The sequence below is a fragment of the Zerene cesonia genome, chromosome 29 (genome assembly GCF_012273895.1).
Source record: "Zerene cesonia ecotype Mississippi chromosome 29, Zerene_cesonia_1.1, whole genome shotgun sequence".
In the NCBI taxonomy this organism is placed as follows: domain Eukaryota; kingdom Metazoa; phylum Arthropoda; class Insecta; order Lepidoptera; family Pieridae; genus Zerene; species Zerene cesonia.
The window spans coordinates 6,685,845-6,713,226 of record NC_052130.1 but is presented as its reverse complement, the minus strand read 5'-3'; the positions used below and the strand labels follow the sequence as shown (position 1 = coordinate 6,713,226).

General features: G+C 34.7%; 1 protein-coding gene across 1 annotated transcript in view; it reads left to right on the top strand.

Moving 5' to 3' along the window:
• The first annotated feature begins 19,462 nt into the window (after nucleotides 1–19,462).
• Nucleotides 19,463–27,382, top strand: part of LOC119838041 (octopamine receptor beta-3R-like) — a 29,225-nt gene continuing 21,305 nt past the window's right edge. Inside the window, exons 1-2 of the mRNA XM_038363854.1 lie at nucleotides 19,463–19,578; nucleotides 20,308–20,390. Coding sequence (XP_038219782.1) covers nucleotides 19,463–19,578; nucleotides 20,308–20,390 — 199 coding nt within the window. The remainder of the gene's footprint in view (nucleotides 19,579–20,307; nucleotides 20,391–27,382) is intronic.

Here is a 27,382-nt window from a genome sequence, read left to right as displayed (position 1 = left end):
ATATACAATACCTACTCACGAACAGAAATGTGACATTATAATTAGATCAATTTTTAAATTAGACTCACCGACTTTTATTAATCGACATTCTCACAAATAATAAAAGTTCTTAACTTGCTCCTGCTCAATCATGTTATAAATTGATGTGTGTTACTTTTATGTTTTTTGTTGTTACTCTTTCATGCAAAAACTGATCATCTAGATGAAATTTGGTGCAAAAATAGACCAAAGACCAAAGACCAAAAATAGCCGGAGGCCCGTTTCCTTTTCCTCACCCGTCCCAGTCCATTCCTTTTTTCCAGTCGTTAATCCATTCCTTTTCCCTTATCCCAAAAAAAGCGGACAGCGCATTCGCAGAGGCCCTACCTTTGCGAATGTTCATGGGCGGTGGTGATCGCTTATCATCAGGCGAACCACCGGCTCAGTTGTCCGCTATGAAATAATAAAAAAAAAATGACCAAAGACTAAATTCATAATACATATTATATACTCCATATTTAAAACTATGCGAATCTGTGGGCTCCAGTTTGGCTAACAAACACTATTTTATGCATCTTATCGTATGCATATATTACACAAACAAGTATTTTTATGATTAATTTCATATTAATTTACATATTCAAACATAACACAATCATTAACTGCACTAAAATACAGTAAATGCAAACATTCATTACATCCAAGCACGCACGCGCACAAGCACGCGCACACACGCACGCGCACACTCACACTCACACACACACACACACACACACACACACACACAAGCACGCACACACATTGGTCACGCATTAAATTATATAAGAACTGTATTTTAATTTTAGCTTAAGTGCAATTTTTGTTATTCTTCTTAATTGTATCACATTACCTTTCCTACTAGTAGTGCTATCCGCGAGGGGGGCTAGTGATCTGTACTACAGGTCTTTGACGACCTACTTCAGACACTAGTCTTTCACATCGTTAATACTACTCAGTAGTTTTATGATTGTGAAGGCAAATAAATAAATTTTTTATTTTTTATTTATTTTATTATCCACACAAAATAATTATAATATAATTCTACACGAGAGTCGCAAAACACTTACAGCAGGTAGATGAAAATCTTTTTATTAAATTTAAATGTAAGAATACATATTGGATACATTCGACTTTAATCATTGAATACCCTAACTGGTTTTTCATTACCTAATTGTGACATCAGTAATTTATTGTCCCTAAAGTGTATTTGCAGTGTTGCAATATAGACGTGTATTTCTTCTCCTTCTGAGCGGAACAAAAAGTGTGAAAGTGAAACTTGTTTTCCTGCTATAATCCAAGAAGTTACTGTACGCACTATATATAATATCTCACACGCTAAATTCAGCACTATGATTATATCTGTTTTTGAATCCAAATAGCTTTAAGCACCAGCACTGCTACTATAGACACAGCTATGGATAACGGACGGCTATTGAGATTTCTCAATTCGACCGGATCCCGAAGTTAAGACCTCTCAAACGCTACCCTATAATATAAGTATAACATTAAAAATCTTTTAGTTAGTTAATAACAATACGCTGAGCGTTAAGTGGGCGCCGGGAGGTGAATATTAAACGGAGACTTGAGAAAGCATTGAGATGCAATGTTGTCTGTGTTACTATTAAAAAAAACTTACCGTTAAATTTACGGTTGTGTTTTCGCGCGCGGTTTCGTTTTTATGTACTCTACTATCGTACAAAAACTTTCCCTCACATACTAGCTGTATCTATCGCTTCAGACTTTCAAGTTCTGTTTTCGCAACGAATGTAGGTAATGCTCAGGTAAAGCCCCTTCAATGTACAATTAGATGTTTTGTTTTTAACATCAAAACAGTCGCAGGTTATAATAGCGTTGTAATAGAGTTCGTATAGCTTTAACCATTTATCGCTGAATACTAAGAAACTAGAACTCAACTACTTTGACAGCAAGTAACGTTCAACTCATAACTGTAGTTAATTAGTCTTTTATATAAAACAAGTTAACGTCGGTAACACAATGCGGTGAAGCCATAAAATTTAACGAGTGTCACCACTATGTATAAGAGCGTAGTATCGAACATTGTCCTACTCATATTATTAACACGAAATTTTGTAAGTATGTATGTATGTATGGATATATGTTACTCTTTCACGCAAAACCTACTGAACCAATTGCAATGAAATTTGGAACGTAGATAGCTGGACAACTGGAATAACATATAAGTGGCTTTTTATCCCGATATTCCTACGGGATACGGACTTACGCGGGTGAAACCGCGAGGCGCAGCTAGTGTGTTATTTGTGTTTTATTTAAATTTGTGGATAGAGTTTTAAAAAATATCCGATTATTTTTAATTGTGAAGAGGAAGTAATACATGTGAATTGAAGGTAACCTTTGAATGCCTACGTTCATTGACTTTTGTCTAAGTAGGGTACAATAGTAGGAGTATAGAAACTGGATCTTGTTAACTTAGCCGGGTGTGAATATTGTACGGCATTGTTATTGCACAGTATTACGTAGTGTTATTTGTATTTGTATCTGTTTCGTAGTACTCACACATTTATACATACTTTAGCTATTTGATACGGTTCATTGATTACGTACTTTCATTGAAAAAAACACAAAACAAAAAATAGCTATACACCACTTTTTTTGTAATCTCATGTACATGCATTTTAATATAACGATTGAGAAGCTAATCCGTTATTTGGTTCGATGCAGCTTCAAGTAGGTCAATGCACATAGATGAGAGAGTTTACAGGCCTATCATTATTGCAATAAATTAATGTCTATGTATGCTGTTTATGTTTATGAAAATGATGAAGTGTAGACCACGAAAAGAGCGTTTTGAACAGTGTCTCGGCGGGTCTTCGTTGTAGAAACTAATAACCGAATCGATCGTTAATATTAATCAATGCTTTAGGTCGATTGCGTTCATAAAATAAGTCTAGTAGACGATGGAAAATTTGAATTGGAGATTCAGTCTGCCGATTAAATGTTGCATGGAGAAGTCAAACCCGTGAATCGTGTTACATTAGTTTTGTTTTTATTGTGGTTCTGGTTCGTTTTGTTAGAACATATTATGTAAGTACTTATACTTACATAAGATGTTATTGTGCAAAACTTTGTCGAAATTAGAGTTATCAACGTGTTACATCTTATCAACTAAGCTGCATTTGCGTTGATGTATTTGAATTTTGCGATTATAACCCTGTGATAATTTGACGAAGTTATCAGGAATTCGGACTGACGAAGTGGTTATTACAGGATTTTTTGTATATAATAATCAATTGTTTAGTAAAGATAATGAAGTAATTAAACTCAAAATTATTATTTCAATAAAAAGTAGCATTCATAAAGTTTTTGCATGTGTATGCCTCTACGCCAATAGTCTTTGTCATGGCGAATCAATATCAGGTGAACGACCTCAGCGTGCGGAACCAAGGGCGCTCCTCCCCCCACTCTCCGCCGCCCCCCCCATCCCCTTCACATGGCAGCCAAGGTTGGCGACACGACGTCTGCGGACCTTGGCCAAGCCTGGATGCTGGGGGCTCTTGGAAACTTACCAACGTCTTTATTGCACTCGATTTTGTTATTTTTAGTCTAATATTGAGGTTGGATCGTGGAAAGTTTGACATACATTTGTATCCAAGAGATTATTTTTTGTAAATGATATCAAATTTCCTTTACATTAATATTTACAATTTTAATACGACCTTTACATATATTCGTAAATGATAATTGTTTTTTGTGATTATAACAAAACTACACTCCTATTTAATCTCTTGTAGATTATATATACAGTTACATTTAAATACAAAGCAAGATAGCTGTTATGAGTGGAGAGTTCTCTCCACGTAACTGCTTTGCCTGGTATAGACTAAGGAAACGTGGGGTCTCCCTAGAACCACGTCACACTCTCGGCGTCGCTGACTGGATCCATAGGAATGAGTACTCATTACGTATGGAGTCACCTAAGCTGCAGGAGTCTGCCGTTCGTTTGATTGGACCAAACATCGACGTTACGGAGACTCCAATTCCGGGTTGCATTTCCGAGTTTTTCTTCTCCTATACGGAAAAGAGGGAAGGAAGGAAGGAGGGAATTGGAGCAAAATGATGATGATGAGGATTGGAAAGACGAGAAGGAACAACGGAATAGGACACCACTATTACAGGGGAAAAGGACAAAGTAATAGTAGTGGCTCGGGGTGTCCGAGGTCGCGTACCCGCACTTTCTGCAGACAAAAAGCCCCCTGGACAAAACTATACTATGAGTTTCGTGACTTAATTGATTATGCTTGTCTATAATTCGTGTCTAGCAACTCACAAACCTACGCACCTTACTCCCTGAACACTTGTAAAACTTGTAAAGAATTAAGGTGGGGATAATTAGTTGTTTTGTTTTAGGAAATTGAAAGTTTCGATGGCAGGAGGTGAGAGAGGTTCGTCCCCCCTCTCCTCACTCGTAACATGTTCACTCAGTGTGCGAGAGCTGATAATGTGCTGTTAATGTGTACACAATCCATTGAACAAGAATAGACAATGATTAATTTTTATATAAACTTTTTACATGTCCTCATTCGTTTTACTTACGTAGTCATTTGTGAAGTTATATATTTAAGTGAATCAGTTATTTATAATAGTAAAATATAGTCAAATACATTTACAGTCCAAAGAGAGCTCGATGTTTTCACAATGTATAAGATTATACGAAATGCTAGCCATAGCATCGTAGACATACTTGCAGAGACCATATTATCTGCAAACACAGATCCCACATATAAATATCACATTAAGACACACAGTCGCAAATACACACACGTGAGTATATTGTAATAAACTGCAAATTGGGATTATATTCCGCAGAAGGTTCATGTATAAGCTGTATTTACCATCAAACATTTTCCAATAAAAAGAAAGAAATTCATAGCTAAGAAGGATCGATCCAAGAGAGGCTTAAGAATATAATTCGTGTAGCGATAGCAACATCGCCAGAAGCCGTCTCCTCCTCAGACGTCCGTGACTAACACGTTACCTACGTGTTCAGAAATAAGACGCTGTTATTGATGAATTGTTTTGTGCCTGCCAGATACACGTTCCGTGTGAGCTTCTGTTATATCCATTGAGAAACGTCTTTCATAATCTGTGGTTGTTTAGTTGAGATTCAGTAAAAATTTAGAAAGTTCAAGTCCGCGTATATATAAAAATCAAATCCCTACTCTAATTACTATATATGTCACATACATAACGCTTTTTTTATTAGTTACTCGAAAACTGATATTTATCAGTATAACATTAAACTTCAAAGTAACTTCAAGCTCCGACAGGTTCGAGTTACCTGCACAACTCTAGAGAATAGCACTAACATTTCAATTGGTAATTTTCCCAGCAAGCGGAAGTGCAAGTGGTGACTCCTTCATCTTTCTCACAGCTATCCTTTCTCAGATTTTTAAAACTTAATCTATAGAATAAAGCCTTCCTCATTGTATATAATTCTAAAGACTAAAAAAATGTAAAAAGGCATAATATATATCTAGTGATCTATCAACGCACAGCCCAAACCACTGGACGGCTGTTATGACGAAGACGAAGACTGTATGTGGTAGTCGAGCACGCTTCGGCACGAATTGGGCCAGCTCGCACCGGGGAAGTACCACACCCCCACAGAAGACCGGCGTGAAATGGCATTCTGCTGTGTTTCCTTCGGTGAGTGGGGGAGCCGGAGGCCCATATCCTTTTCCTTACCCTTCCCAGTCCTTTTCTTTATTCCTATCGCCAATCCTTTCTTAATCCCTTCCCAAAAAGTCGGCAATCCATTTGTAGAGGCGTAAGGTCTGCATAGGATCTTATGCCTCTACAAATGTTCATGGGCGGTGGTAGCGCTTACCATCAGGCGTCCCACCAGCTCCATTGCCGACTGTAACTTAAAAAAAAAAAAGACGTTCGCTTAGAAAGGCATCGATAAATTCTATCCCCAAGGGAATAAAATGGGAGATGAAAGTTTGTATAACAAAAATAAAATTAAATCAAATTGACCTCCTCCTCCTTTAGGTGCATTTTAATTTGAATTGATATCAGCCCTGTCTGTAGGAGGTCGAGAGCTAGGGATACGAAATTGCACCCATAGATAGAAAAGTACACCACACAGAAACATCTTGTTATCGGGGTTTGCGTTATTTGAATACAAAAATAAACACATGTTTTATTTACCGATAGCTGCAATCAGAGTGTGTGTAATATTAAATCTCATTTAATCCAATATGTAGAGGACTTTGACTTAACATAAACTTGTGACCTTTGGCGGGGCTAATCGTGGAAATGGGTTATGGATTTATGCGGGAAGTGCCCAAAGTTGGCCGTACGGGGTAACGGATTGTTGTAACGTTGTTGTGAGGCTTTGTCTGTGTTGTTGAGTATGTAGGTGGAATAGATTAATGGCAACTTGTGTCGATGGTCGATTTTCAAAAATGAATCTAAAACGCTAATGAATTCGAAATTCGTAATTATTACATACTAATTGCGCCCCGCGGTTTTACCCGCGTAAGTCCGTATCCCGCAGGAGTATCGGGATAAAAAGTTGTCTATATATTATTCCAGTTGTCCAACTATCTACGTATCAAATTTCATTGCAACCGGTTCAGTAGTTTTTGCGTGAAAGAGCAACAAACACACACACATCCTTACAAACTTTCGCATTTATAATATTTGTAGGATTAGTAGGATAGGAGGATGAGCTATATCTGAAAAAGGTTTATAACATATGATAGACAAGTTTAAAAGCAATGATTATTGTTAAAATGAATCATTAAAATACAGATGCTATTAAACCCATCAAAACGGAATGTTGTTTGTATGTGGATAGAACAAACAGGCAGACCGAAATTGATGGTTGTTTTGCTACCGGTTCACAAGTATTTTATTAATATCCTTTATGTATACATTTTACAAAGCTTCATTTACGTGCGAAAATAATAACAAAATGCAATATTTCAATAGCGGTGAACTTCGTCTGCCAAACAGATATACTGGTGAAGTCTGCGATTGATTGCAGTCTGCAAGTTGGCAGGCGAGCGCGGCGCCGCCGCGTCTGCGGCCGCAAGGTCAGCTCACTTCCGATGAGCTGCGATATTTGGAGGGGAGGAGATATCAACAATGTCGATCTTCTGTCAGTGATTATAGCCGAAGTCAACATTTGGATCAAGACCCTGACATAGCTTATTTGACGAGCGGGCCGGTAGTGTAAATGGTTTGAGTTGGAGTATAATTACATGATTAAATTGGTTTAACGATTTTGTGTATTTAAAATTTGATTGTTCAGTGTAGGGCAAACAGGGCAAACACAATTCGTGTATGTTAATAGTATAATACAGTTTTATGTAAACAACTACAAATCATTAATTCCAAGTTGGTATAAAAGGAAATCAATTTATTTATTTTTTGCTTATCGAAAAAGCTAACCCAAGGATAATTTTTATCTTCATAAGTTCCTTTTTACAAATTACTGACATCAATTTTTCGAGTCTTTTGTGTAGCATTCAATAAAAAGGTCGTGGGTCGAAAATAATAAAAGAGAGTTTTCCTGCCATTTTATTGAACGTTTCGGTTTGAGCAAAATTACTTTTTATCGAAACTGTTCATGAAAAATTTTCACTTAAAATGTTATTATTGTAACAAGAATAGACAATATCTGATGTTGTTTTGATTGCTTTTAAAGTTTGAAAATCGTTTATGTTGGTTTATTTGTTTTCCTTACCTCGTCCAAATCTGCTGCATGCCACAACATATTTACAACAAATTAATATATAATTACTCCACACAACCCTTAAGTTTCATCATATTCATAAAAAATGTATAGAACAAAATAATTAAACAACATTGATCCAACATCTAGTCCGGTAAAAGAGCTCAATTCCCTTAAATCCTAAATCAATTTCATAATTAAAGAGAAAACCGTATTATTGGCGATAGCGGAGGAAGGGCTGGCAACTCTAATCTTAATGAATCCAGCGAAGCTTCGGTTTCAATTAAAGCATGCACCTTACACGTGCTGACTGGATGCTGTATAAGTCTATCTATCTATATTCAAGAACGGAAGATCCCTTTTCAATAACTCGGCTTAGCTGGGATACTACGAAACTCCATTTCAACACCTTCAGGTAAGGTTATTTGATGTGAGAATATATTTACTATCTGGTATTAGGTTATCACCATTATCATCAGCCTGATACGTTCCCACTGCAGGGACGTGTCCCGGTAGAGGGGACGTATGACCTCCTATGACGATTCAGGCCATACTCCGCCATGCTAGCACGTATGGGTTATCAGATGTCACATGTTTTCAATTTTTATTTCTATTCTTGGACATCACTTTCTTCACGGTGTTTTCATTCACCTTTACGGGCAGTGGTGGTGTGGATAATGTGCAGACAATTTGAAAAAGATAACGTATTGTTTGTAAAATTTATGTGTAATGTAAATTGTGGTAATCGAAAATATATCATTACTCAAAAAAAAGTTACTTAATTATTTTCCTGATAAATGTTCCCAAAAATTATGTTTCCATGTTCATTTATATTAAAAAATTTGCTGCTGCCTGCTGTTAGTGGCATATAAACATCTTCGTATATTTATTTAACTCGCATACAAATGCTCCTGGAATGTCCCAAAAGGTTAACAAATAACAGACAAGTTTACTTAAGATAAAAAAGCGACACGTGTCTCATAATCCCGGACTAATTATCCGGCTGAGCAAAGGGAATCAAGAAGGGGGAGTGTAATACCCAGCTTTAGTGTACTTAAAAATACGATGTCTTCGATATTATCAATGGCTATTGGACGGATGAAATCAGTGGGATATCGTCGCATCTTAGTAACTTCATAAATGTTTTTCTTCTTGAGGGTAGTGTTTTTTTAGAACTAAATGTTCATGTTAATATGCATATAATTATACTAATTTTTATATTAACCCCTTGCAACTCTAATACAATGTAAATATATCAAAACGGTTATAAAAAGACTTCTCTTCTGATTCTGATCTTGTGTTTCAAAATACAGATACTTTATTTACAATTACAATTGTTTTTAAATCAGGTCGTTCCGAAATCTAAATAAACGTTTCTAGAATAAATATTTGATTTTTTGTTTGTTTATTACGATTGAACCAAAATCTACTACACTGATTTTAAACATTAACTATTTACAATGATTGAAATGCAAGATCCCCTAGGCTAAGCGGCCTTCTATAATTTAACTCACGAACTTTACCAACCTTACCACATTATTATAAACCCAAGTCTCGCCTCTAATTCATCGAATGTCGCAAGCCGATTGAAGCAAACTGCTATGTAAAGAGGAATTTTAAAAGTCAACCTCCATTGTACCCTCATGTTTTATGTTGATTTGCCGCTCGATTCAATCTTTACACAATTTATTATTTACCTAACGTTAACCCGGAGGGATTCTGTTTTATTAATGTCTGTAATGAAATTATCTTACATTTGATTTTTCACTTGGACATTTTTACTTTAAGCATTTCGAGCGAGAATTATTTTAAGCGAAATTGCTTTTCGTTTGCAAATATTACAATAGATAAAAAAACTTACTTTTAAAATCATACTAATATATTATGATCTCACTGCACACACATCACACTCAAAGCAGTGGTGGCTCAGTGGTGAGAACCTCGGACTTCAAAATCGATAAGTCGGGGTTCGAGACCGGGCGAGCGTGCAGAAAATAAATTGATTTTTCAATTTATCTGCACATGTGGATAACATCACCACTGCTTAAAACGGTGAAGGAAAACATCGTGAGGAAACCGGCATGTCCAAGAATCAAAAGTTCGACGACATGTGACATCTGCCAACCCGCACTTGGCCAGCGTGGTAGATTATGGCCTGAACCCTCATAGGAGGCCTGTGTCCCAGCAGTGGGAACATATATGGGCTGATGATGATGATGATGATGATGATTGACGTGTTAATATAAAAGATATTTTGTTTTCGCAATTTAAAAAGGACATCAAGCTTACGTAATCGTAAAGTTACCCGGCCACACTCATTCGTTGTGTTGTGTGCGCGTTTCCAGCGGATAACTTCGCCAATTTGCGGCTAACGACCGAAAAAGATTCACTTTGTGCCATTCGATAGCGAATCTGACATGCTTTTAGTTTTTCGACGTTTTAATCACAAATTTGCAAGCTGTTACATTCAATTTTCGGATGAATTTTACTGTAGTCTGTTATTTTCTGTTACTCGAGTCTACTCGTCTGGTCTCTCAATAAAACTAACTGTCACGCATAAGCAAACAGTGTTTAAATCATCTTTAAATTTGGCATGTAAGAATAATAATGATTGCAAAAGCCTGAGAGTGATACAAAATGAGTGGTCTAAACGGTAAATTTGGCTGTAAGAATCCGCCTTGTAATTGTAGTTGAAGACTTAAAACCAGAAAATTTCTAAAATGTACCGTTGACATTTACATCTTTATTATTTATAGAATACGCAATATAAAATGTAAAATCTTGTAAAACACAACTCCGTCACCCTTGTCTAGTAGAAAATCCATTGGAACAATGTATAAACCACACGAGTTAATACTAAAAACAACACAGGTCAAAAAAGCTTGTCAGCTGATATAAATTCAGAACAAAATGTTATTAAAGCGGCGGTTCCAAACCGCTCCCTTTGAGAGCTTACCGAAGTTCCTCCGAACAGTATAGTGCAGGTGCTGCCGATCATTTATCTTCTAACAACTTGCGAACTACAACTCTTTCCCAAGCGCTATATTTTCTTTGGAACAGTTTTGCAAACAAGTTAGAGATGGTGTTCAAATATCTGTTGAATTATGCTTATTACTATAAATAAATGGAAGTTATAGTTGAACCGCAAAAATAAATGGAAGTTATAGTTGTACCGCAACTATAACTTCCATTTATTTATATTCTTCCACATATATCAAAACACATTCAACTTCATGATACAATTTATAGTTTGGGGCTCATTGGTAAAAATTATTACTCAGAACAAAAATTTGATTTTAGATAAGAAGGTGTTTTAATAAGAAACTACCGGTGCAATTGTTCGTAAATATAGGGTAGGGATATTAATACCTGTTTGAACAGTATGTACCAATGAAATACGCGACGCAGGTTTCAATCCCGTCTTGAGATCGGTTAATTTATTCTTTAAAAATTTCTCAACAAAATATTATTTAAATGCCTCTGTTGTATTAACAATAATCACTGGGAGATAAATAAATTCCATTAGAACATTTGATGAATATGCCATCCGCGTCTCGAAGTATAGAGAAACTACAGAGTGTAGACACTAGACACGTCATTTGCAATAGACAACGTTTGACGCGGCCGCTGCTCGCTACTTGCGGTCCGCACTCCGCACTCCGCACCAGCTCTCCACCCGTACTCTGCACACTCCGGTGTAGTTTATCCTTCGCAATTTATCTCGGAACACTCAAAGGCAAACAATTTACGAACTTTTCAATGATTAAATGTGTAAGTTTTACGTAATATTGTTCTGGAGTTTTATAGTATGACTATTATATATTGTTTTAATAAACTATATAAAACAATAAGTGCCTTAAAAAGCTATAGTGCTACTACAAAAAATACAAATATTATATTATATTGTAATAACGAATTGTTCATTTAAGAGCGTTTTATTTTCTTCATCATCTATATTCAGTCTCAGAAAAATAGTTCTGTATAGACAGTTAATTATAAACGTAATCAATTGATTGATCATAAAATGATTTATCTTTGAAACAAATTCATCTTCAAGTATTAACAAGTCGAACAGCGCTAGTCCAGCGAAATAAATTTTTGTTTAACTTCATTGAGTACACAAAAGTTGCGGCGGGAAGTTGAGGAAATTACAATATTGCCTCTTAATTTAGCTCTATGTAAATATATTAGGGAGTTGCCCGTCACTAGAGGTTCCTAACAGACACTGAGAAAGTATTCAAATTAACTTGTACATCGAGAAATTCTATAGCGAACATTTTTAATAAAAATTAATATCAATTTTTGGGATGGGAACGCTTTATTCAAATATAATGGGTGCTAAAATATTATATAACGGGAATTTCGTATTTCCAGCATCATTGAGAGGCTGTTTTCGCTTTGTTCTGCTACTTTCCATTGAAAGCAAATTAAAAATTAAACACTTCTGAATTTCAAATCAATTCAATGTAACGCAACAGTTACGTTAAACGACCAATCGAACAGAACCAGGTCCAGCCTAGTTGCAATATTTTCTAGGCAAATAAATAAAAAGCAATAACATACATAAATACATAATGTATATAAAAAGCAAAGATCCACGAAAACTCCGCATACAGTATGACCGGAGGGCCGTAATGGGCTCGATCCAACTTTTGTAATGTGACAGCTCGGTAAGTGAGGTAATGGCGAACTTGATAGCAATCGATTAAGGCTGGCCGAAAACGTCAGTGTTTCCGAGGGAATTGGCAAGCAGCGTGAGGGAAGAATTAATGCTTACCTAGCCGTGCCCCGCGGTTTCTCCTAAGGATAAAAATATGGGCACAAAGAAAAATTAGTTTTAATTATGGTCCGTTTCAAGTGGGTGAAACCCGAGTGTTAAGGAGTACATACAAACATATAGGTAAAGCTAAAAGCTAAAAGAGCCTGAACTACATTGAATCAACGACACAACATCCAAGCTTTGATATTATTACTCAGATCCATTGTAGCACCCATTCCGATAGAACTATAATTAGTCCCACAATGTATTTTAGCAACAGTGTTGTTTTCTCTGCGCCATACATTTTGTTAAAGGCTTAATTAATCCACCGATACGTGTATGTGAAATATTCGAAGTTTTAGCTTTATACATAATACAACCGACGCGGGTTGTATTATGTATGAGACCTAAAGTTATTTCTATAAATTAAGCTCAAATCGTACAGATTGCAACAAAAATTGCTTAATTCAACATACTTTTTAAATGTTTGTTTCATTGTATATCAATTACTCATTTAGTTATAGTTAGCTATTACAGAAAATATGAATGAATGCTATGAATAAAAAAAATATATTTCAATGTGTTCCACAACTTTACTGACGTTTTTTATGCGAAAATGTATTCGTTTGTTTCTCGTAACGGAGAAATTCAATAATATGTTTACTATATAATATGTTACTCGAGATAATTAGAAGGCTGGAGGGTTACGAAGGCTACTTTTTACCGAAATAAAACACATCTTTCGCATGAGAAATTCCGTAGGCGAGTAATCTAATTATTTATTAATACAATTTATAAAGCGATAGTCAGAGATGGATCGACCTTTTGCAACGTCCATCTAATTAAAGTATTGAGAGAGGAAAGTGCAGAATTCCTTTAAACTTACTAAAACTTTTATTGGAAATATATTTTAGTTCAGCGAATAAACTAATAAATTCGCGAAACCGCTGGGCAGAGCTGCTGAGGAAAAACTAATAGAAACTTATAGAAAACCTTATATAACTATGATTTTATCCTTAAGTTGTGAGTGTGGCTTCATAAGGCGTCATGGGAAAAATAAATCTGGCTCGACCGTTGAGTGGGGCTGCGACGTAAATAATGCTTTACGGTATTTTTTTCTTGGAATAAATCACACCAACCTCAAATTATGTATCTAATAATTCTTAGTATTAACTACCGCTGCACTGATTACAAAATAGGGAGCCAGCCATATTTTAGTATGCTGGTAATAACTGTGTTCGTGTTTTTGGCATTATCAACGAATGTCACAAATAAAGTAATTACATATTATATAACTTTTCAAGTGGGTAACTATGTTAGCCCGTAATTGCAACAATATAAATGCGAGAGTAAGTCTGTTTCTCTGCTCTAAGCTAAAGCATTCACGACCAAATCACAAAAATAATTTGGATGAAATTGGCCGACGCGTGATACCGATAAACAACTATTTTTACACTTCTTTTAATATACTATGTTAGAAGTAAAAATTATCGTTGTTACATGGTTTAATAGCACAGAGTACTATACTATGATTTAAATGTCATTAGAGAACGATAATAAATATACACAGTGCACGTAATTTTCACGACAACAATTTGAACAATAATTTTTCACTTCAACAAAGCTTCACGAAAACTAGATTTTTCGAAACCTTATAGAAGATTGAACTAAAGAATCGAAACAGGAAGATACTGGTTTACCTATCTGTCTTATTTTGATACATTGTTTTTTTATTTTATTAAATACAAGTACATTTTAGTACAGGAGACTATGCAGTAAGTAATTCTTTCACAAAATAATTGCATAGAAAACCTTGATCAAGGCGAAAATTAGTAAAAGTGTAAAGTAATAGTCGCCGCGAGCTGCGAGCGGAACTGAACTGTAATAATGATGAATGGCTCCACTTAATTCGCAATTAAAACTTGGAGTTCTGTGAAAAATGTTATATTACGTGACATAATTAAATTCACTTGCTTTATCGATACTCCGTTTGGGTGTGCTTGAGTTTCTATATAACGGCTCAAACGATTTTAATTGAAAAAATACTTAATTGATACTTTTTGTTTGTTGAAATCGTGTTGAGATATTTAAGGTTGCCTTCTGGAATGGAGTTTATTTCAAAGATTTTCATATAGAATCATTCAGAATACACTAATTCTATTGAGTTTATAGTGTTATACTATTCAAATGCCTAAATGTTAAAGAGAGGCGTCTCTCACAAAAAAAAATTAAACTTTGATGCAAATTTTAAGGCCAACATTCACATCTGGACTGAATGCGTAAGTTAGCGGTCAGATTTCCAAATTCTCTACGTGCTTTAGCATTGTTTTCAATTTATTATTTTGTACGTAAAGTTTAATTATACTTGCTCCGCGAAACATCCATCGCATAATAAGCTGAGGGTTGTGTTGTTTCCCATTTCATAAATTATTCACCTTCTTAAAAGTTTCAAGAACACTGCTTCAATCGATTCGCCGCTCAAGTGACCGTCAGTTAATTTTTCATGACGATCGATGGTGGCCTTGGTGCTTTCATTAAGTTAGATAATAATTATTTAGCCACTATTATATTTCACGCCGGCGTTCTATGGGGGTACTTCACCGGTGCGAGCTAGCCTGATTCGTGCCGAAGCATGCTCAACTCCCACAAGATATTCTTTTTACAATATTAAATTTTAAGCATTGAATATACAGTAATAGGAATTGAATATACAGAGCCATTAGCAAAAGTTCATCGTCATATCGAGATGCACAAGGGCCCAAAGGGGAACACAAAACCTATCATGTTAATCCGAAAATGTTCATTGTCCCCTCGTCTATCGCGGAAATCGTAAGTGACAGACGGACGGACACTTTGCATGACGTGGGTAAGTGCGAATTTCATTTATTGTTAGCAGAAATGTATAGGACTCCTAGATGATGTCGGGTGATAGCAAGATGAATAATGTATCAGGTATATTGAAATGGTATATCACTTTTACGAGCTGAAAAAGGATATTTTTTGATCCGTCGCTACGGGAGTTCAATGTCTTTACTACAGGATAAATAAAAGATATTAGAAGGGTCTTGTGGGCAAAGCAGGCGCACCATTCTTACTTGAAAATGCTCATAATATTATGAACGTTTTCACATCTTCAATTGTCTATACAATATGATAACGTGTATGTTGATAAAAATTATATAATAACAAACAGATTGATTTGTCGGAAATGATGAAAATGTGGAGATACATGGGCCAAACGATAAATAAAATACCGTGGTATCTCATTACAATATATTTTTTATAAATTTTTCTAGGTAGTGAATATGGAACCCAATTTAAGTACCGCTTCTGCTTCTAAATAATGAATATATGAAAAACTTATACGTATTGTGAGTTCCAAAAGTCGAGGAGCAAAATAAATGACATTGACTTTGACGAACGATTCGGTGAAGGGTGTAGCGCATCAGGAGATATTTATAAAATGTTAGGATTTGTTTGAATGGATAACATTTCACTATATTTCCTAGAGCGCAGCGAATAGCGGAGTTTATAAAATGCTGACATAAATGTACTTTTATTTCCAGTCGAAGCCAGGAGTTAACTTTCAGCTTAGAGTACCGACATGTTCCATATGCCCAGCGAATGGAGTTTAGTTAAGAGATTAAAGTGAAGATTAAACGAATTCTATGAATTTAATTTTTAGTTTTATAGCATTGAAATGCTTATAAATTCTATGAAATTTGTTGCAGTATAGGAGTGAGCAATGTCGCCAGCGACACGGATACCCTCTAAGTGCCAGGTAGATTTCACACCAGGTACCTAGGTGATCGGTCTAATTTTGCGGCTGCAAAATTAGAAAATAAATCATGGTTTAAAAAAACATATGCAGTTTAAAGTGTTTAAGTGGCCAACACTTACAATAAACGCTAATAAATTTTCAAATATTTACAAATTACATTTAAATTTAATACTTCTCTCTCCCAAATAAGGTCACAAACGTCCTTGGCAGGAAGATACTACTCCAATTTCTAAAATGGGACCAAATGTAAAGTACTTCCTGTCAACAAAAAAACGCGTCAATCGGTTAAAAACCCAAGGGGTTAGTAAGTAACAAACCAAAAAAAAAATAAGACGAATTGGGACGTAGATCCAAAAGACATCTAGTTTTTATTAAGTAAAGAAATATCATTACCCACATACAGCACGCGAGTAAGTTGCGCAGTGATGTATGGAGTTAGATCTGATATTAACTCGCAACAATCCGAAGTACCTAATGTATATACAATCCATACTTCGTGCATAATAAAATAGATTTCTGTGTTCATTTCTTTGTATGAATAAAATGTTTTGAAGTTATATTTAAAGAATATAATCAATACACAGTTATTAAAAAATAAATAAAGCAATGAAATTTTTAAGGAAAGAAAATATAATTAGTCAAATTATGATAGAGCAGATTTTTTGGTATAAAATCGCTACTCACCTTTGATTTAAGGTTGTAGGTGTGCCTGTTTTCTTTTCCTCACTTTCTTCCGTTTCCGTTATCAATCCACATCCCTTTCTCTTAAAAGCGAGCAACGTATGTGCAGAGGCCATACTTCTTCCAAAATGTATATAGGCGGTTGTGATCTCTTACAATCTCGGGAAATACCAGCTCGGTTGCCCGCTGTAACGTTAGAAAGTATCTCAATATAGCAGCGGCCCAACAAGGCCAAGTACTTACGGATAAATGACGGGGTATCTATGTTACATTAATCTTTCCTTACAAAATGTTTTTATTATTATATTTGTATCCCCTAATCGATGTATAAATAACAAGAAGCGCGATGTCGGAAATAGAAGTGTATTTATAAAAACATCTCCCTTACTTAAGTTGTTTTCCTCAATTCCTCAGCACGTTTTTAAAAACGCACTTTCTTGCATCTTGCATCTTCTTGCAACTATATGTTTGTTTTCATTTGTTTCTAGGCATATAATTAGTTAAATACGCATTTTCCGTTGATGCAGATAAAATGTTCTTTTTTTTTTAAGTTTCTAATGCGGTCTCCAACAAGACGTTTGACGTTGGACGTTTTTCAATAAGAGAACTGAGACTGAGAGAGAGAGAGAGAGAGGTTTATTTCGAGAGCAGCACATAATCTACTTTTTAACGGGACAATCTGTGAGCTAAATTTTAATATTAAAATTATTTATCGCTTCATTATACATGAAATAGATTAATATAAAATATTTATAAAAAATTATCGTTGTTATTATAGGTAAGATAGAACACAATAGCCAGCTTATATGATTACAAAGTGACACTGCACAGATCACTACACCAGGTAATCTGGCTTATATATTTCTAAAGAGGAGATGGAATAGACAAATCACAACGGTAATCAAAATCATCACAACAGTGTGATTGTCATCAAAAAGTTTGAACCCTACTTTACTAATTTTTAAACGTTAAAATATCTTCGAATTGACTTGTATTAAGTATAATAATATATGTAGTAACATACGCAGCAGTAATCGCTTTGTTCATGACAGAAATGGACTTAAAGTGAAATCGTGCGATTCTCATTACGCCGGCAGTTGTCAGTAATTAGTTTGGTGGATATCTGGAGCGTGTGCCCGCGGTCCGCGCCACCAGAACATGTGTTTAATTGGTTTAATGAAATTCGTTTTTAAATAGGATTATTAATTTCTCCTGGATGTTACCTGACTTTGAGATGATGTTTTTGATGCATTTAGTAATATTGAGAGCTGGCGATTGTAACAAATAAGTAGAATAATTGGAGAAAGTTTTGATATTAAGTTAATAATAGTATAGAACATAATTCTCAAAACGAAAACAGAAAAATTAAAGCACTCGAATGCGATGAGAAAACACATAATACTTTACTTGTATGCACCGCGTCTCTTAGTTGACATTTGAGCCTAGTTTGGTATTAATACTTCCCTCTCCGCCGCAGTCATCATAATCATTATATAAGATTACTAACTTATACTTAATAAATAAAAATTTATTAAACACACTGAATATGTTTATACTATTAATTATTATAATCTGTTTGTACAGTGGAGAGGTATATAACGATGATATAATATACCTTTTACGACAAGACCCAATTAAATTCTTATCACATTACGTTTTGTAAAATGATATGTTTCGTATATGCTTTATGTTTGTATATGACTCTGTCTATAAGCTGCGGCGTCGCTTCAATAACTAAGACATGGATCCAAACTATTGTAGTGTGCGGCACCACTCACAGCACCGTCGTTATCTCGGTATCGGCAACTCAATTACTCCGCCTTTACAACCCTAGATCCTGTTGTGCATCGCTCCATTGTAACGATTATTTACTCAGATATGGGTGTGATAGGAAATTGTGTTAAGATTATCGCTTGCTATTTAATCCAAATGTCATTAGGAGTGTGTATTTTGTTTTGTTTATAAATAAATCTTACAGGTATGTTATATGAAAAAATAGACCCCTGAATATCACTCATCATTCATGTCCAGTAATATAAAAGAAAAACTAAACTAAAATAAACTTTTGATGCAGGATTACTTTTTAAAGAAGCGATCGTCCATGTATGCTTTTATTTTTTGTCATAAAAAATGCAACAGTAGAAACCAAACCATTTTGATGCCTATGTATAAAAAAAACAGTTTATTACTGGGTACTTTGATAACGTATCCCAAAAATCACGTTGCAAAAGATTATTAGCAGCATTATGCGCTCTCAGAGACACCGCTAACGCCCCCAACATCTTAACTCTAAAATTTTATAATTTTGGTCAAAATTAAATCCCATGTCCGAAGATAATAAAAGTGTCAAAGTATGTTATTCTAAGTAAAAGACGCAACCTGTCACTTATAGAGTATCATGCTAATTTATTTACGATTTTGTTGAAGATATCTCGAAACTTTTACAACAGTAGTCAAAGAATTTTAACGAATAACTTCCTATGTGCTTACTGAAAGTATCAAAATGGTTTATATATGCAGACACATACAGTTCGTCAGCGTATTTACAATTGAGCTGTGGACACGGAAGTTCGCCAGCGCAGCCCGTGTCGGCTTAATTAAAACAATTAAAGCTCACAAGTGATTGGCTGACGTTCGGTAGTCCGATTGTGTTTGGATAACTCTCGCATCGGGTGAAAACGAATGCGTGCTTCGTATAGAGTACCTTGAACCTGATATTACCTGATATTACAAATCGACTTAATTGATGTACACATTTTTTTTAATTTCTTACGATGTTCTATTGGCGGTTGGTTGTGGTTTCTACGGTTGCAATGTTATACTGGCAAATTTTAATTTCAACTAACAAATTTCATACTTCCCCCAAAAAACTAAGCAGAAATATAAATTTATTTCTTAGTAAAAAGTTGACTTAAACTTACTTGAATATATGTTCGTATGATGGGTGTAATCGTATTTTAATTTAAAAAATGTTCAATAACAAATAAGGAGATTAAGAAAACATCGAATCATAACACATTTTGAGTTATAACATGATGTGTTGCAGCTCACGAACAAAATCCAGACGTCGCACGTTGAACAAAAGAAAAATTCTACGACAAAACGGTTACAATAGTTCCGATTGAAGCCTAAGCAAACAGGCCAGATATTGAGATGAATGAGACGCACGTACAAACAACAGCAAGTTAGAAAGTAACGGCACATAAGGCTCGTAGCATCGTAGGCCGTAGCCGAGCGGCAGTATTGTTTCGTAGCCGCGTCGCGTAGCACGTCTACGCGTTATATTTTTCTCGTAAACGTAATGTGCGAGTGGTACATATTATTACACCGGGTGTAACTGTTATGTAGAAAAGTGGATAAATTTCTATCAAGCAAACAGACGTACAATATCATAGTGCGAGGCAATGCGAGCGGCTTCTACGGCTTCGAAGGTAAACCAAAGCTGCGATCCACTTTTTATTTGCAATTTTCTAGGTCAGTTATTTCAAAAAAGTTCTGTAAGAGCAGAATAGAGAGTAGATTTATTTTTAAATTCAATATAAATTTATTTAGACGGTGCATTACGGTATTTGTCTGCGAAGTAATTTATGAAACTGCTTTCTAGTATCCTTTAGTCTTTTGTTCAATATAATTTTTTTTTCATAAAACTCGTGTAAAGAAATTGGTAACGTAAAGTACAAATTCCGAAAATTAATTGCTTTCAAAAGCATATTATATTTGCATAAAAACTTATTATCCGTTTGCATTTAGTAAAATAACTTTTATCTCACACGTATGACGTTATAACATTTTTAATTGAATTTTAAAAGCTTGAAAGTCCATTTAACGCTCTAAATCACAGACCGAAATGCCGCAGCGTATAAATGTGATGTAATTTACTGCGATGTGGGATTAAATATTTTCATACTTTGATATTGTTGCAAAATATAGTTTGTATGATAATCTCATTATTAATGCAAAGTATGATACGAGTGTGAAACTGATAACAGTGATTTCAAAAAAATTTCAACCCTTTTACATTTTTTATAGAATAAGTTATCTCAATCAAAACAAAATCAGACTTACTGACACTTTGACTTTGTTTAAATTTAGTACAATAGGCCTAGAGCCTCGAGCAGGTAGACCTGCTTGTAGACGAAGACTTAAACCTTAATGAAACAAGCAATCATAGATCTACATAATTGTGCGTATGAAGTGTGTGTGCTTAACACATAGTCTGTCTCCTGAACATCTCAATAATTTTTATTATAAAATATGTACACAAGCCTTTGTAAGAGTCGCGATACTAAATATATCATGTCTTGAATATTATAATATAGATTTATTGCACATGTTATGTTTCATCGTCTTGCGTGCACATTTGAGAGTTTGCAATTTGACCATCAAATACGTGCATCAGCAACCATTTTTTCATGCTGATAACATATCTGTGCTCTATTTTGATATAACAATTTGTTTTTTCTTCACCGGTTTAAATAGCATTCCTTATATTATAGTAATTAAGCTATATACTCAGAGTTTATGATTTTTAATTTCTAAATCTATAAAACATGTTATTTAATTGGTAAACTTTCAAACTTTTTATGACGATTCAAAAGCGCTTTTATAAGAAGACTAATTGAATAAATAAATGCTTGAGTTTGAATACGACAACACTACTTGACTTGATGGTGAGACACAGATCTTAAGTAATCTTAAGTAATAGCTCGCGTGTCGTATTGTAAGCTATAAAGTATTGAATTCAAAATGTTCAGCCTTCCGTAATATCAATACCTACGCAATATAAAGAACTACTCATACACTTGTTTATTTTTTTCCCTCCTCTCTCCTATACGGCAGGGTATCCAGTGACTAAAACAACTTAAAACTCAATCCATCGATTCATTCTACCTGTAGATTTCTTTTAGAAGCACTTTCGATATTTAGATATTATCGTCTGAATACTTATTAATTATCACAAAAACAATTCTACTACTTTTCTCAATGTGTGTGAAGACATTTTGTAAAGACAAGGTCAATTAATCCCGATAGGATTTAATAGAGCAATTAGAAAGTCATGAAAACGCGTAATCTGTCTGCGTAAGCACCTCACCTTTCATTCGGGATTATTGTTGTTCGTAATAGGATTTAATACAAAGTCTGGGGTTTGCTTTACCTCCAATTTGCATACGTTTATAGTTTTACACAGATGTTATCTTATATAACTCAAGTTAAGGAAATGTTTATATTCAATATTGGTTAAATTCCGATTCGAAGTCATAAGAATAAAATCGATTATTCGTTGTATGTTTTATTTGTCATTTCTTAAAAATAATTGTTTCTTAGTTTAGCTATAGGAATTGGTTTATTTGATAGGAAAACGCAGACTGTTTCATATGGAAGTACGTGTATTTATTGTTGGGATTTACTATTATCATTAGCCATTCAGCCCAGTTTCACCCGTGTATAACACGGGCCTATATATGGCCTGTATCACTCAAGGTTCACATACATGTCCAACACGTGAAAGAACCTTTGAATCGTTCTACTAATTCCTGAATCAACAAACCTGGACAAACAAACAAAGCAATTTATACTATTATTTATTGTACAGGTAACGTCATTAACGCTGTATGAACTAATTGATGATTTTAATCTGAAACTGTATTGTTTGAAACGTTATAAAGAGAACTAATATTTAGTCATTTTATGATAGTATATTGCATATTTTGTAAATGAGATTCATTGAGCGAATTTAAAATTATTATCTTTGAAAAACACATCAGTTAACGACCGGGCCACATGACTATAAATCATATAATATAAACACATTAACACACAACCGGAAATCGTACATTTACACGTGCAAATCTCCGCAATGGATTATCGCGCGTCAAAGCCCGCCGCTGATTAATTACGCCACTCAACTAATGAAGCGAAACTTTTGTCGGAAAAATTTTACCGGAAAATATAGACGCTGTACGGAAATCACTCTCACGTTCACGAGGAAATGGGACAATTTGAGACAAATTGCGCACGGCGAGTGTGGAGTCGGGTGGGGGCATAGCGCTAGTGACAGCGACGCGGCCCTATGTGGGGCAAGAAATAAACCAGACTGGATTTAGTGGCGGAAACATTGCCTCGAGTAGTAAGAGATGCATACGTAAAAGAACACTTAATTATTACGAACTAGCTGCTCCAAGCGGTTTCACCCGCGCAAGTCTGTATCCCGCATGAATATCGGGACAAAAGCAGCCTACGTGTTATTACAGTTGTCCAGCTAGCTACGTACCAAATTTAATTGCAATCATTTGAGTAGTTTTTGCGTGAAAGAGTAATATACATACAAATACGCATACTCACAAACCTTCGCATTTATAATATTAGTAAGATAATTTTGTTAATTATACACATATATGGACATAAATACACTTACATGTTATTAATTAAAACCCATGGATTGAACAGGGGCCTTTTGTTGGACATTTAAATAACTAATCATTGCTAATAAGAACAATCCTATGAAACTTTCAAATCCTATAAAAATGTATGATATGTAGTATAAAACAACAATAAGGCGAAGCAGATAGCATTTATAATTAAGTCTAAATACAGTACTGCTAATATATTATAGGTCTATTAAACAGTAATGAAAGCAACATAACATCGCTGTTGAAACGCACCGCAACTGTCAATGGTTACTGCATGCGATTGCGATAGCAAATTAACCCAAATTATTGTTAATAAGGCACACGCTTTTATTGATAGCTACAATCTAAAAGCTCTAATCTGACATAAAATCTAATAGCATTCTATTCGTTTCAAGTTTCGGCTTTGTTACTAAAATTATAAAAAGTAAGCAAGAAATAATTTTTTAACTGACGTTAACAAAAAACTAGTACTAAAAATAATTGTAATTTAACATGCAAGGAATATAGAAATATTAAACAATTTCCTAGCTTAATATGAAGGGGGTTGGTACCTTACTTAATAAACTGATTGAGGAAATTACATTCTTTATTCGAACCGCAAGGGAACATGCTTCCTGAGTCTGTGTTCCCCGACGAGTACAATCTGGAGGTCTTCAAGAGAAGAGTGAACAGGTACCTTCTAGGGAAGCGCGCTCCATCTAAGATCACATCTCAGCTTACCATCAGGCTAGATCGTGGTAAATAATGGTGGTGGAATAAAAAAAAACAAAAGGAAAACTATAAATATGAAGCACACTTGTGTCGCTGCTCGTGTGTGCGTCACGTGAACGCGCCCTTACTGGGCCACATCTGTGATTCCTGAAAGTTATGTATATGCTTTGTTCTAGCCATTCAAAATATGTTACGGTTAGAGCCAAATACATCATGTATAATTTGTTTGCAGTATGCTACCGAATATTTCTCAAGATGTCGAGATGCTTCATGTTAAGAAAATTATCTAAAGGTACATTACAATTTATAATAAATAATTAATGAGCAGACAGTTTTTGTACATTGAATATTTTTAAAGGAGTATTTGTTGACCCATATGGACGTTTTATAGACTCCAATGATTGTTTGTTTTTATGCATTTTGGTAATTGGTACTTATAATACGTGCATTAACTGCTAAATAATGTTCAATACTCATTTAAAGGATTTCTATCGTATTAGATTAGGCCTTTGCATTTTGTTAAGTTAACTTGTACGAACTACGTCGGCCCATCTCTCCAGTCACGTTGAGTAATGAGTTCAACCCCATAGCGCTATACCCGATACTATTTCTGCACTAAAACTGATGGAATTCACATTCCTCTCACACCGATTCTTACTTATGCAGCTCAATAATTTTAATGACTTTAAACTTTCCCAGGTACAAGGTACGAGGCAAAACTAAAAATAAAACGAGGCGATATAAATTTCAGAAAAAGCCTCTTTGATTCGATCACAGAACTACTTGAGACGTCGCAATCAGATTACTACAAGTCTATCGAATAAATCCCGATCAGCCTTTCTATTATTCGCGAAACAATCTCTCAATTATGTCGAAGTCCAATTTCTTTTGTTTATCCTCGAGTGTTTCCGGTGAATTGTTTTTGAACACCTTGAATATTCATAATTTTGTGAAAATGTCAACGAAAGTTTGGTTTATGTGAAGAGTGACGCATTATATTTCTTATTATCTAACTGACGTATAGCCATAGAGAATCTCTCAAAATATTACTAGCCGCTGACCCTGGCTTTGCATCGAGTTATAACAAAATAAAAACAAAAAATACGTCCACCCAACTATAATATGGCAATCCAGAAAGGAAATTTAAAATTCGTTAAACAGTTTGTGACTATATCCTTACAAATACCCCAAAATAAAATGCTCCGTATAATATTAGCTTAGACATATAGAAATAAGACCTACAGAAGCTAACAAGCTTAAGTGAAGTGTACATTTTACCAATTAACTAAAGGGAGAGAGAGCCTTACTTGTGAGTCATAGAATAATTCAAAACGCACTTCTCCAGTAAACCATAACACTTCTACTTCTACGTTCTTCATCTCATTGTTGTAACATCTTTTAAAGGGCTAGCAAACCTTCCAAGTCCGCCATAGTGACTCACTTGGTAGCCGCCTAACAAAAACTTTATACAAATAACAAATCTATGCTAAGAAGACCTTAAAATATATCGTTTGACGCAGTCTCAAGAAATCTCGTATAATAAACCTATACATATTCACACAATATGATTTATTATCCCCCAGCGTCCTCTATAACTCGGTCTTAGACAACTCGGGGATGCTGCATCGACAATGTATTCATATCAAAGGACTTGGATATGTGTCAGGTTAATACCGGTTATTGGTCTATAGGTGTGTATGATATACGAACCACTACACTAATTGGATGTTGGTGTATAATGAATATTTATACATTATTATTATTAGGTTAATAATTATGAGGACGAAAAACCTGACATATAACTTAATAAAATAAAGGCTATTTAATGCTGTTTTCGAAAAAAAACTTTAATACTTACGCATCTTACTAATCTACTTTAATTTAAAATGATTATTATATTTCACAAAATTAAGATAAGATTCTAAATAAAAAAATTAGGAAAATCTATGCTTTTATATTACATTTATGTTTACTAGCTTTTCACCCGCGGCTTATAAATGCCTAAGAATTTAAGTATTTCACAGCGGCAATAAGGCATCTCATAACTTATAATTATCTCCAGACACAATAATCATGTCATAAAGTCGCTCCGTTGCGACGTAATATAAATATAAACAACCAAACAAATTTTCAAATTCATCATATTATTTAACTTTGAATTATAGCCTTATGATTATTAGCTTAGTAACTAAGTAAAAGGAAGTGAACCATACTTGAAAAAATATACACTATAACAAAGTCCGACTTACGGGTAGAAGTTACTAATCTCTGCTGAAATACATTCAAAATGTAAATAATAGTTATTTATGAGTTCCGTTTCACAGCGCAACAAGTTTAATTCATACTTAAGTACCTATCAGCTGAAACTTATGCAATTTAAGTAAAACGGCGTTAAGCTGAATGAAGTTAACAATGGTATGCTTAAGTTATTAAACGCGAAATGCGAAAACTTAAACTTGATCTTTACTCTTGCTTAAATTATAAACCATCTATTTCCTGTGTATAATTAAATTATAAATATAATTACTCGAACGTTGTCAATTAGAATAAGTGCACGGTTTTTTATGAAGTATTATTTAATACATAAAATTTTATACGACGTGAATAGGAAAAAAACAAACTCTCTCTTCTTGGTTGCTGGTTTCCGATTCAACAACAGCGCTTCTCTATGATGTCTAGTTGAATAAATGAAGTTTTACATAAATATACACATTTTATCATAAATAAGAATCTTAGCTTTTACAGTTTATACAGAATTGTTTATAACGGCAATTTTATGGGAAATTGGTAGTCCCTACTAGCAAGCAGTAATACATTTTTATGTATACATTCTCTTACCTTTTTATCAGACTGAACATACAAACATCTCCGCCTACGAACATAGATAATGTCTCAGAAAGTGTGTTGCTTATAAAAAAGGATAAAGGGTATATGAAAGGACTGACGACGGCATTAAGGGACACGGGCCTTCGGATATGAAATGCGATATCACAATAACATATTATTCGCATTCCCTACGAGTGGCCAATACAATTTCTCCGCGGTCACACTCCGGCTGTCTCAACACACCTGCCGCCAATTTCCTACGTGATGCTGGCCCACACTGACATGAATTATTTACGTGACTATTGTCCTCGTCGAGAGGGCCATTCGCTTTAATGTATCTGCCCATGGAAAGTATTATACTTGATGTGTCTCGCTTCGTTGCGCCGCATTGTGGTTGCTTAGTTAAGAAATGGGGAAGCATGTTTTATTTATTTTGTTATACAGACAGGTAAAAGTATACTTGTATTATATTGATT